The following is a 12,500-nucleotide window of genomic DNA, read 5'->3' as shown; positions in this document are numbered from 1 at the left end:
GAAATGCTAAACATGCTGCTGCACCTGAAAGGTATGTGACACGCAGTACACATGAACTCGGTGACCTCGGTATTCCCGTCCACCACATATCGTACCGATTGGTGGCAAAACAATAATGCTTTCGCCCAGGGTGAAGGTGTGCCCCATTCCATCCGAATTCAACACCCGTCCTGTTCAGAGCCGGGACCCAACATTCCACTGCGAATGAAGCAATGACACAACAAACGCACACACCAAGGCGCGAGGCACCTGAGCCTTTTTTTCCGAGAGCGAAAACCGACAAACGGAAGCCCCGGAAAACGGAGCAAAAAGATCGTTACAAAGAAAAAGAAGAGCAGAGAGGAAAACTACTTCCCTTGTCGTGTGCGCGACGCGGCACACATACACACGAGCTAACGAGCATTCTGGGACAATGATCGCTCCTAACAAGCGGCACAGTAGGCAGTACGGTTCGACAGCGCGGTAAAAATGAAAGGCCATAGACCGTTCGTCGCCTTTCTTGGGATGGCGTTTCCTTTCCCGAGTGTTACTTAATGCATTCGGATGCTCTCATTACAAACACACACTCGCTTACACAAGCCTTGGCCTTGAAAGGCTCCTCGTACTAGAGAACGGCGAACTAGTAATACCGTTTGACGTTCGACACTGCATTCCGGCATCATTCGAGGTATCGACATCCATAACGATCCAAGAGCAGACGACAATTCAGTCGTTCAGGGCCGATGGCCTCCAATCGTTGAGATCGTAGCAACCTTTGCAGAATAAGGGAATGCCATGCAATATCCTGCGCATATTGCTTTACATATGAATAAGCTTTTGAGTGGAAATTATGCAAAACTAACAAATAGTTCATATTCCACCGCCGACTCGCAGGAGAGAAGGTACAGCATTTCATTTCATTGCAAATTCCTTGCTCACTTCAACTCTGCGCACTCAAGCTCGCAATACATTCACAGTCAATTTAATCCGAATTGGTTTGGATAATCTCGCCAGAGAAGGAATGTTTATGGTACCGCACCGTACCGACGACGGAGCTCATGCTCATTTCATTACTATTTGTTTCTTGCCTCGGTGCTTCATAGCTCGCGCGGCCTGGCACAACTGGAGAGCCACAGCACATATGCTGCTGCTACTGCTTCAGGGCATCCATACGAGCTCACAGACACAGATAGCTCAACCCAAAAGCCAGCGGGCCGTCCAAAAGTAATGAAAGGCATTAAGCATTTCAAAACAATTTGAAATCCAACCAACCGGCCCTTCCCCCGTCATAAGCTCCTCAACACCACGTGGCATTTCGCAGGAATTTGTGGCTGGCATGTACGTGTGTGCGTGTTTGTGGGGATGAAGAATCCAAAAAGCACTCAAACAGACACACATACTGAGCATAGGTAATATTTCCAGTCAAAAACCAGAAATCCAGAGCTCCTCCATTATTTCTCTCTCTGTCTCTGTCTCTGTACATATTAAGCTCATAAACCAACGTTGTGCGCCGCTACCTCACGCACATCGTGGCGCATCAAAAACCCCTCTTGCAGAATACTCCTCTTGCCTGCCTGGAGTCTATTTTCAGCCATTATCACTGGGCAGTTCATGCGTCGCGGTGTCGTTTTTTATGTTTATTTCCAGCGCTCGAATGCGCTGACCGAGTGCGTCCCCGAGGGGTGAGTTCCGTGGTATCCTTGTGGAATGTGCTTTTTTTTATGCACGACACACCATGACAAACACCGCGGTGGTCGCAGAGAGTAAGAGAGTCGCAGAATGGGCAAGAAAAGAGAGAAAAGAGAAATCGGTGGCGCGAGGCTCAAAGAACAGCGAAATGTTTTGCTTATTTATGGAGATTAACTTTTTCCCGGGGTGTTACACTGCATACCTCGCTTATGGGTGCGTTTCCCCTGGGGGGAGGGTTTGATATTTAATTTTCCTCAGCCGCAGAGTTTGGGGTTTTTGAGTGGTACAGAGGGGCAGAAGCTCCACATCGCTTCAAACAAAGCTTCTAACCTCATCCGTTTGTGGCGCTTCGCTGTGTATCGGTGTGTGCTCCATTGTGTTTGTCGTTTGCGTGTGCGAGGAAAACAAAAACCTCAACGCTAAAGCTCCGCTGCAGAAGAGAAGCTCCTCCTGCTGTTCCAGTAACGAAAGCGAACGAATCCGTGAGCTGCCATGCGTCTCCATCGGAGGGGCTGTGGGGTGCTAGTTGATTAATTTTCCAGAAACCCCACTCCGGCTCTGGCCTCTAGCGCATGGTACGTCGATGGAAATATCTTATCCGGGATTCTTCTTTCACTTCGGCAGAATGCCCGAATTCACTCGACTCGATCTCGCTTGATGAAGGCCAAGGTCGTCTTCTGCTTCGAGACGATGAGTTGCGAAAGAGGCTGACGACATGACGTCCTTGATGTCAGTGTGACCGTCCTGTGGCTGTGTGGCCTGGCAGTGGAGTGAATGGTGGATGTGACAATTGAGAAATTTAATAATGAATTTATTTTGGTCGCTCGAAACGAACCCGACGAAGGAGCAAAGGTATTTGGTTTAATTAAATGTCTTCGCTTCGCTGCTGCTTGCCTCGGAGACAAACTGCTCAACACATGGGACCCGTTGTAGTCTCAACTTTAAGTCAACTCCAGTATATAGTTGAGGGCAGTGGAACCTCCGAGACAGAACATTGTATTGTCTATACGAAATTGCTGGTCTCCACTCATGCCACGAAAGTTCTCATTTTAATTTGCGCCACACAGCCACCATCGACATGTGCCATCTAGGGTTTGCTACTGCTTCCTAAACCCGGAAAACGAATTACAAACGAACGATGAATTACTATACATGGAATGGGTATGATTAGATCTCGTGATAAAATCTCGTTGAATTAGAGATACGGAAGTACATTGCTTGACATCTTCACTTCCTATGCTTATGGTATGTTTGGTATTTTCCTTTAAAGCTCATGATCAAACCGAAAGACATCTTCATCGACAGCTTCAAGTCAAGGGCAACCCCTTTCGATAAACTCTTCTCGGTATTTTTTTTTCACCCTTAGCCACTTTGTGCCATCGAAAGGAAACCATATCAAGCTGATGAAAAGTGACAAAAACTTCGACCAAAACTTGATCGTCAGCAGCGACGACGGCGACGACGACGACGACGGTTGAACGATTCCTGATAGCACTTTGGTCAGTTTTCTGGCTGGCATCGGATGAAAGTTTCGCTTTCGTGGTATCGGGTAATTTGTATAAAGTTTGCGATTCCTCCGGCCAAAGTTCGAGCGCCAACGAGACATCGAGGTTAAATCGTGCGCCGTTGAAAAGCGAAAAAGGAATGTCGATCACGGTGATGGACCAACGAGTTTATGGTGTGGCACTAAAGCGACGCACCCGAATTAGATTCCACGTCCCAAAAGTCCTCATTTAATCGAATGAAATCATCTTAGTCTAGCTCTTTTTTAACTCAAAAAAAAATCTGCAGGCAACATAATTCCTTATACCTCATTTTATCACAACAAAAGCGGACACGAAAACGGCCGCAAGGCCCATGTTTGCATATCCTTTGTACCACGTTCGGATTTCCAAAAAAAAACAACCAACCAACCAACCAACATCGGGATCAGCTGAGGTTTCGCAAAACGGAATAAAGCGCCAAACATCGGTGCCAAACCGAGCATACTGAATACGACAAAGGATATGCCGCCGGTGCGGGATATACGATCGGTGGCGAAGAAACCACCTGGTACCCCTTCCCGGGCACCCACCACAACTGGGAAACTGTCTTTGACTGTTTGGGGTTGGTTGGACCCCTTTTTACGTTCGGTTGGGAACATTTCCTTTCAATTGCTTCCTTTCTGGATCCGGCGGAACTTCCCTTTTTCTCGGAAGGTGAACCGGAGCAGTGCGCTGGAATGTGCCGCACGGAAGGGGGCGTGAATGGTAAATCTCAAAATTTATTTTGGGATTTTCGCAAATAAACCCACCATTCCGGCGAGTGGTTCGGAGCTATTAAAGTAGCTTCGCCTTCGTGGTGCTCCTGCACGAACGGATCACCTAGAATGGTGGTAGAGAGATAATAGAAAATAATCATAAAAAAGCAAGAAAGTAGCATCGGAGTATGCAGACGGCACGGGAATAGTGCAATGTCCGCATGTTTCACCTCCCCTCCCCCAAACTGCCACCGGTACCATCCGTAATCCGTTTTATCGACTTCGATATCCAACGGGAAAGAGAAACGAAAAGGGTAAAGTCCAAAGACACAGCAGCCGAAATCGAAGTACCATTGCTCCAAGTGAATGCATGCAAACTCGCGAAGAATTCAATTATTATTCCGTTTGGAGATTTGTTGACCGGCCTCCACGGGGCAATGCGTCAGGCCTCCAAGGCGAGCGAACCGTGAGCGCATGAACGGCATCCAAGAAGCGCGAGCCTTCTCCAAGGGGGACCGCTGCGATTGGTTCTTCGACAATAGTTTAAGGTGGGCCGTGACCATGAATGAAATTAAATCGCAACTTGGTCCTCGCTTTTGTATCCTTTTCGCCCTCTTTTCGGATCATCTTTCGCCGTCGCGGTCACAGGACGGATTTGGACGATCGGATTAGTAAGCGGATACCAGGGTGACCAGGGCTCGCTTTGATGCTTATTGAAGCCATCGAAATGCTTGAGCTCGGGCAGTGACAAGCATATAGCCTGCTGCGCTATAAAACAATCTAGAAGACGTTCACCATGGGAACGATAAAAAGGGTCATTCCAACCACACCTGGGAGTCGTTAAAGAACTTCAAAATGTCCCAAAGATGTGATTCTAAAGCTCCCTCAACATTCCGTCATAATTTAGGAGCACTTAAAGCATGGCCAAATGGGTTTTGACCTTCATCTCGACCGGGACCTGAGCTGGATTTAATTAAACACAAGCAGCTTAAAGAGATTTCGGACTGTCCCTGGATAGGCTGCAAATATTGAGGATCTCGCCTCCAATTAACCTTCTGCATATGACGCTAGTCACCTTCACCGTACGTAATCAACCATCCGGCGAAAGGCCAACCCGGAGTTTGGCCGTTCAATTAACCCCCGGGGGGTCTATGCCTTAAAAACCTTAAACTATTCGAGTCGATGTGCACTGATTTGGTAGGTCCAGAGCACGACTCTAGATCCTCGCAGGTGTAGTGAGTGAGCCCCTGAAGCCATCATTACACACTGTTACCGGGAACCAGGAGACCGGATAAGCCGAATCAACGGAGAAACTAATGCTCACGTTAAGCGTATCAGCGAGTCTCGTAGTTCCCTTTTATGGTCAGCAATTTGCTGGCCCCCCTGCGGGCCGGGACGATGCTCCCTTTTTCATCGAGACTCCCCCCCTCACCCCCCCCCCCCCCCCAAAAGGCGTCCTCTGAAGGGCGGAGAGAGACCCATTTACGAGTTTTACTACGTTGCTTACAAAGCTCTACCACCACCACCACCACCACCACCACGGAAAAAGGGGAGGGAGGCCACGGCAATTGTGTCATTCTATTTATTGTTACCAATTTGGTCACGACCAAAAGGCAGACGAAGCGAAGCTAGTACCAAGGCTTCTGGAAATTAATGATCCCAGGCCCCTCTGATGGTTGCTCGCGTGTGCGGTAATGCTGATGAGGGGTAACTCCTAGGACAACCATCGCAGCGGGCGACATCAAGGCATTTTTTATGCGTTTGTTCTAATTTTAGACCACGCCACGTTACGGACCATTAAACGCGGGATGCAAAAAGCCAACGAAAAGCTCACTTTCACCGCCTGTAGCATGTAGCGTGACCCTTCTCCGTTGAACCGTCCCCCGACAGTAAAGCGGTAAAAGAAGGAAAATATGATTTTTATTTTTAAACAATGGCAGCTTTTTCGCTGGAATAGTGGACCCAACGCTTTCGCGCTAATCTGTTTCACGACATTTTCACGAACCCAAGCTCTTCACTGTCGACACCCCATTTTAATGCATTCAAAAAGGTTTTTCGCATTCGTTTATTTTGTGCCCCCAAAACGGCTCCAAATTCAGTAAAATGTGTGGCATGGTGGTGGTGGTTGGATTGAAAACTTTGAAATTGATACCCAAAACGGACCAGCGAGAGGGCTATTGGGAGGGGGAGGGTTGGTGGTGGTGCAGAAAGCTCATTCAAACAAAAGAAGAGAATCCTGGCCCCCACGAACGGTCCCACGATGGTGGAGTGAAAGTTTGTGGCCTCCACACAGCTCAGCACTTCACTCCTTCTCCACACCTTCCATCCACCCTCAGGGGAGCCGCACATGCATGCGCATACCCTTACGCGAGATGGCGGCGACGGCAATCAATATCATATTTAAATTAGAAAACTTTTCCAAACTCCCAACCACCCAAAACTCCCCATCAACCGCTATACCACCAACCGATATGCGGGCATTAACGCATTGCTTCCGGCGGTCGATGCTCAGATGCTGCCGCTGCTGCTGCTGCTGCTAAAGTTCGCGTGGCAAAGAACACCGTTGGCCAAATTTCGGTACTTTTATGCTTCGGGACGAATGATTCGAACAGATGGCTGGCTGAATGACGTCGGAGAACGCGCGGCTGAAACATAAAAGTATTTTATCTCGATTCCCAAGAGGGGGAACCATTGGCATAGCTGGCGATCGCGAATGTCAACAATTGTGTTTAATGTACTGCAAACAAAACTCATCTGGCCGCTTTATGGTTCTGATAATAGTAAGGCGGAATTATGTTTTTAAAACACGTAGATATATGCAAATGTATTCCAAACATTCTTATCAAACAAAAGTTTAATATAAAGCAACATTTGAATAGGAGACTGTTCAATAGAAACTCGTGTAATCCCTACTTTTACATGCTACATGCTACACAGCACACAGTTACATTCATTAGCTCGTCCTCCTTTTGTCTTTTGTGCGCTTTTAGAGCGAAACATGGATTCAAAAGCGATCACAACGGAACATCATCACCCGATAATCCTCTGTATGTATAGATCGCTGATCAAACGATTGTGAACACGAGGCAAAACAAACCTCTTCCTCTTCCTCTCCCTTCTACTCTTCCTCTTTCTTCTACCATCGGTCCACCTGGTCGACGGTGTCACGAAAAGCAAATTCATAAATCGTCCCATTCTCACCCAGACTGAGAGGTGGAGCAGAGGGAATGGAAGCGGAATAACCAAACGCAAAGCAAAGCCTACAAATCCTTGTCCCAGGGTCGGACCTGAAGTCGGAATGGAGCTGCTGCTGCTGCACAGTGTGAACGCACTCAGCCGTTCCACATTTTTCCATTTCCATCGTCAATCGAGCGACGAATCTGCCGACCACCTAGCGCCGCCGGGTTCTACGTGTTTCTTGTTACATTTTTTTGATCTCAGGTCCCTTTTCCTCCTTCTCCCTTGCTGGTGGTGGAGGTGATCGGTGGCCTGACGACTTGCGGTGAAACAAGTACAACGAAAAAGAAAGGACTTCCAGGATACAATGAGAGGGAGAAGGGGGTGGAAAGCCGGCAGGCGAACATGTTCGTTTGGAATGTTTTTTCGAAATCACAATCTGCCTCAGCCTCGCCACAGCCACACACACACACATCTCGTAGATCCATCGGTACGTGTAGCGGTGTCGACGCCATTCTTTCGTTCGGCTTCATCCCATGCACCGGTGCTCGTGATGGCGGATAGGGCAGAGAATGGATTTTCGCAGACGGAAATCCGGCGCAAACGGGCCGGAACTACCACTCAGAAGAGGCCAAACCCGGGGACGAGCCCTGTATGCTCGTCCTGGAGTTCGCCTTCGTGGAGTGGATTTTTGTATGCGAAGTTACGGTTCTCTCCGCAACAAAAAAAAAAGGCTTGAGGGAAATCGATCGGCCGCGAATGCGGTGGTGCATGGCTTTGGAAAACGAAAGTGTTTACGAGGAGGGGCCTGGCAAAAGTTCGCACGCAAGTATCGTTCACAGCGTACAGCATCTCTCAAGGTCAAGCAACGATCCTTTTTTGTGATTTTAGTAAGTACAGTATCTATTCTACTTTTGGAAACAATTTGCCTAGACAATGTTAAGCTCATCCTTATCAAACGGCGCCCCACTGTACTTCGTTACCAAAAAGCGAGCCCTAAAATCTGATCGCTCAAGCGCTTTGGTCTGTAGTCGAGTGCAAAACATAAAACCAAAATTAGAGCATCGCGCCGGTATACCGTCCGCCGTTATGGCCATGCAAATATCTAGAGATTCCAGAGCACAAAAGCAGAGGCTCAATCGAAAGATGAAAGGCATAAAGCGCTCTCTGAATCTAGGTTATTGGGGAGGATCCAAATTTTGCCAAGCCACACAGCAGGGGCTGCAAAAGGTGCGAACCAAACCTTACCACAACACCAGCACCAGGACCACAGTGTCTCCCCTTCACTGGACCCGAGCTTGAATGACGACGAAGGGAAAACCGGCAAACAGTGACCATTGTGAGTGAGATGTGGGAAAATATTTGATTTCCGGCCACCGCACGCCATCGCCATGAGGCTGGTGTGGTTGGGGATCATGAAAGTTTTTAAACATTTAAAATCTGCATACCACCGAGTCAACGGACAGCAGCAGCAGTGTCTGTTCTCAGCCAAGTATTATCCCGTGTCAGTTTATCGATTTCGGTTCTCCTTCGCTTCATTCCGTAATCTCATTTTGGTCTGCTGTTTTTGGCATCCGACGCTTTTGACTGCTACCATCTGCAGTCACACAAACAGAGCAGATAAACATCATTTGATAAAACTCGGTATTTTTAATTATGTGTCTTTATGTTTAATTATGTGCTAATTCACTCACAACGAATGACTTTCCAAGTGAACTTAATGAGAGTAAGGACTTGTTCGCCTTTGATATTTAAGGAATGCAACATGAAGCATACATTCGTTTCAGGAAGCTTTCCACATTTCATGAAAGTTAGCTGGCATTAGAAGAATTGAGAACAGAATTATTTTAAATGCACGCACAGTCTACTAAGAGCAACGAAGACTCGATGGCTCGATTATGCTACAGCAAAAACTCCTTTAAATGCTAAGTGGTGCACCAGGTAGACTTTCTTGGTGCGTGGCATCCACACGTGAGTGATGACAGAACCTCCATCGCGGATTATCAGACAGGGTATCAGGCACTGCGTCGAACTAACAAACCACCCGCAACACCAGCAACCGGCTGTTGACGTCGTCCACCACCACGCATCGCCACCATGTGTGGCAGGCGCCTCCATTCATCGATCGATGGCTGAAGACTCCTATCGCTCTTTCTCTCGTCAGTGAAGCCAGCTCGCTCGCTCTCACATGTTTTATGTTGGTTTTTGACAAAAAACGGTATACACTTTGGGATGATTATTTTGGAAAACTCCATTTGCACCACAAGGGGACACTACTGCGTTGCGTTTGGAGGATGTTTGGTTCAACGCTTCGCACACCTTTCCCCACATTGCTCTCACACACATAGCCACACAAACACACTCGGTGGCTGTGGTCATCATCAACAGAGTCCGAAACGCACTTCCGGACGGACAAACACATACCAGCACACAAACAAGGACTCATCGTTTCATGGAGCAACTCGAGCGAAGATCGTAGGGAAAACTGGGAAAATTGTTGCCACGCGTCATCTTATGTGGTAAAGGAGTTGAAGAACCGATGGCTCATAATGGGCGCTGTTGTTTAAAGTGCACCCAATCGGCTGAACAATGGAAAAATCGTTGTAGAACTGAGGAAAAACCTTCGCAAACCGGACCGACGACGGACGAAACTCGCGCGCGCACACACACCTGCAGCACCCTATCCAACCCGCATCGCACTGAGCCTGGCGTTGCTGGAAAAGCTGAACCGAACTGATGCTGCTGGCCGTGGAAAAGCTATGCTGCGTCCTAACGTTCTCTCGTGCCATGCTCGTCCTGTCGCTGGTGTGTGTCTGTGTGTGTGTTTGGGGATATCGCGAGTATTCGCGTTGCCCTCCAACAAACATACAAGCAAGCCCCCCAAGGCAGCAGCAGGACTCGGACAATCCTCAGAGCATTGAACCAGTCGTCGTGAGAGGCTGCTGAGCATAGCCATGCCCCCAGCTGGGGGAACCGATAGTACGACGTACTGCAATGTGGCGCTTTGGGCCTTCGGCATCGGTTCGGTCGGTCGAGTGAAGGAAATGGAAAAACAACAGAACGGATCCTGGCCGCTCGGTGGAGCACGTGAGCGCATTTTGCAGAGAGCAACAAGGGAATGCAATCGAGAGAGTATCCCTTCTCTCGGTGGGGGCCAGGACGATACCGCATTTTGGTGCGACTACCGAACTGCGATCAACCACCGGAAAATGTGTTGTTCTAAAATATATTTTGGTTGGGCGTGAGACGATTCTTCTCAGTACGGTGAGAATTTTTAGTACAATTCTGATTTCGGTAACATGTTTTTGTAAAACAGAAGAATCCAGAAGATTTATAGGATTTACGTTTATATTTCAAACCACAAAAGACTCCCGAATATTATGAATCACAATTAAAAGAATGGATTCAGCGATACCTGTTAAGCTTGTACCGAGACGCTCGGACCGACCGCAGCACGTGGCGGAACATTCTCATAGTCTCGGGGAGCAAAGAACACCTGGCGCTCGACACCATCCTTCGTGATGATGCCAATACGGCAGACGCCACCGGAGCTACCATCGTGGTACATAGCATGGAATACCGCCTTCTTCACGAACTCGACACACTCGTCACGCGGCATACCCTCACGGTAGTTCTCCTTCACGAAACCGTAGATGTATGAACTGCCGGAACCACCAATCGTGACGCTCTGGCGAATCTGCATGCCTCCGAGTGGAATCGAATACACCTGGCCACCGTGCTTCCGGTCCCAACCGGCCACGATAATACCGGCTACCAGCGAACTGCGGTACTCATAGCAGTACTTCCGGAATTCGTTCGCGGCGTCTTCTACCAGCGGTTCCTCTCCCGTTTGATTTCTGTACAGTGCAACGGAAGGAAAGAAGGAAAGGTTAGTGTTGTGGCCACTTGAACGACGCGGACATCAAACTTACTCATAATAGTCGAGCGAGTAGGCGACGATATCAGCGATTGCCTGCGTATCGGCGGCCGATCCGGAACGGCAGCAGTAGATTTTGTCCGTCAGCTTGGTCAGCTTATCCGTTACACGGTTAGCCACATAAGTGCCCGTGCTGGTACGCGAGTCAGCTCCAATCACGACGCCTCCATCGAACTCCACAGCCATGATTGTGGTCTAGCGGGGAACGGGGAAATCGAAAATCATTCCGGTTAGGTTATGTCCGAAACGGTGAAACTGGAAATAGGGGCAAATACTTACACCGGTGCTGTGATGGGCATTACGCCAGTCATTTGAACAATCTGAGTCCATTTTACAAATGCTTGAGGGAAAGAATTTAACACTGGAGAAAGATTCTTGGAGAAAAATTCCGAAAACGAAAAATCACCGTTCGCTGCGTTTTGTTTATGTTGCGGCACGAAAATGACGAAGCAGGATTCTGCTCGAATGTCACATCGAGCAATTTCGAGCAGTCGGGTGACAGCCAGATTTTCGTCAAGTTCGTCAAGTTTTCAAGGCTCGGGAAGACGTGGAGTTTTCGGCGAATTTTGTTGATCCCGCATGAATATCTTTAATCAATTACGGAGCTAGAGTTTAAGTGGATATTTAAAGTATGGCCACCACCAGGAAGCCCACCGATGGTCTGCTGGCCCGAGTCAACTTCCCGCTGTACTCGATCGGCATGCTCACCAGCCGCCACGTTCTCGTTGCGGGAGGTGGCGGAGCCTCGAAAACGGGAGTCGCAAACGGATTTGTGAGTACAGATTATGGTTTCCCTTGCTCCTAGCACCGTAGTAACGTTGGTTTGGTTTTAGGAAATTTATGAAATCTACCACGATGGCGAGAAGTACGTGGCTGATGAGGTTCTGCGGCACGAAACGGGACCCACGGTTGTGATGAACTGTGCTGTGAAAACGGACGAAAAACGCACTTTACTGATGGCCGGTCAGGAAAGTCATTGCCAGATGTATCTCGTTAACACGATCATCGATTATGGCGAGCAGACGGGTTCATCCCCGACTCCAGGCAAGCCCGAATTGTCCACTGAAGGACTACGCAAGAGACGCAGCATCTCTCAGCAACGCTCGAACCAACAGCCAACAGAGGAAGGAGAGAAAGTGGGCCCAAAAGCGCCAACGGAAGAAAGCGGAGTTCCTCGCAAACAAATTCGTTTCGATATCAAAACGGCCGACTCGGTACAGACGGATTTCACCGAATCGGAGGCACTGCAGCGCGTGGTTCGCATCAGTCCAAACGGACGATTCATGGCGACGGGTGGCATGGATGGTCACTTACGTGTTTGGAGCTTTCCGAAACTAACGTGCACCTCCGATATCGGCGCACACACGAAGGAAATCGACGATCTGGACTTCAGCCCGGACAGCAAGCATATCGTTTCGATTGCGAAGGATGGCCTCGGTATCATCTGGTCAGTTGGCAGCGAGAAGGAAGTACGAAAGC

The 12,500-nt window shown here is 48.6% G+C and overlaps 3 protein-coding genes across 3 annotated transcripts in view; 1 reads left to right on the top strand and 2 right to left on the bottom strand.

The window, feature by feature from the left end:
• The window catches only part of LOC125959039 (uncharacterized), a 74,954-nt gene extending 65,181 nt beyond the window's left edge, over positions 1-9,773 (bottom strand). The window contains exon 1 of the mRNA XM_049691769.1: positions 9,706-9,773. The gene's annotated coding sequence lies outside the window, so the exon portion shown is untranslated. The remainder of the gene's footprint in view (positions 1-9,705) is intronic.
• Positions 9,774-10,418: 645 nt separating this feature from the next.
• Positions 10,419-11,471, bottom strand: LOC125959052 (proteasome subunit beta type-6). Its single transcript, XM_049691789.1, has 3 exons — positions 11,301-11,471; positions 11,017-11,216; positions 10,419-10,941 (listed from the first exon to the last, which is right to left on the bottom strand). Exons 1-3 carry the CDS (start codon positions 11,349-11,351, stop codon positions 10,503-10,505), a joined length of 690 nt encoding a protein of 229 aa, XP_049547746.1. The 5' UTR covers positions 11,352-11,471; the 3' UTR covers positions 10,419-10,502.
• Positions 11,472-11,552: 81 nt separating this feature from the next.
• The window catches only part of LOC125959042 (prolactin regulatory element-binding protein), a 1,924-nt gene continuing 976 nt past the window's right edge, over positions 11,553-12,500 (top strand). Inside the window, exons 1-2 of the mRNA XM_049691772.1 lie at positions 11,553-11,793; positions 11,855-12,500. The exon at positions 11,855-12,500 is cut by the window's right edge and continues 456 nt beyond it. Coding sequence (XP_049547729.1) covers positions 11,653-11,793; positions 11,855-12,500 — 787 coding nt within the window. The 5' untranslated portion in view covers positions 11,553-11,652. The remainder of the gene's footprint in view (positions 11,794-11,854) is intronic.

The sequence above is a fragment of the Anopheles darlingi genome, chromosome 2 (genome assembly GCF_943734745.1).
Source record: "Anopheles darlingi chromosome 2, idAnoDarlMG_H_01, whole genome shotgun sequence".
NCBI lineage: Eukaryota > Metazoa > Arthropoda > Insecta > Diptera > Culicidae > Anopheles > Anopheles darlingi.
Note: the sequence above shows the minus strand (reverse complement) of the source record. Positions and strands in the feature narration are given on the sequence as shown.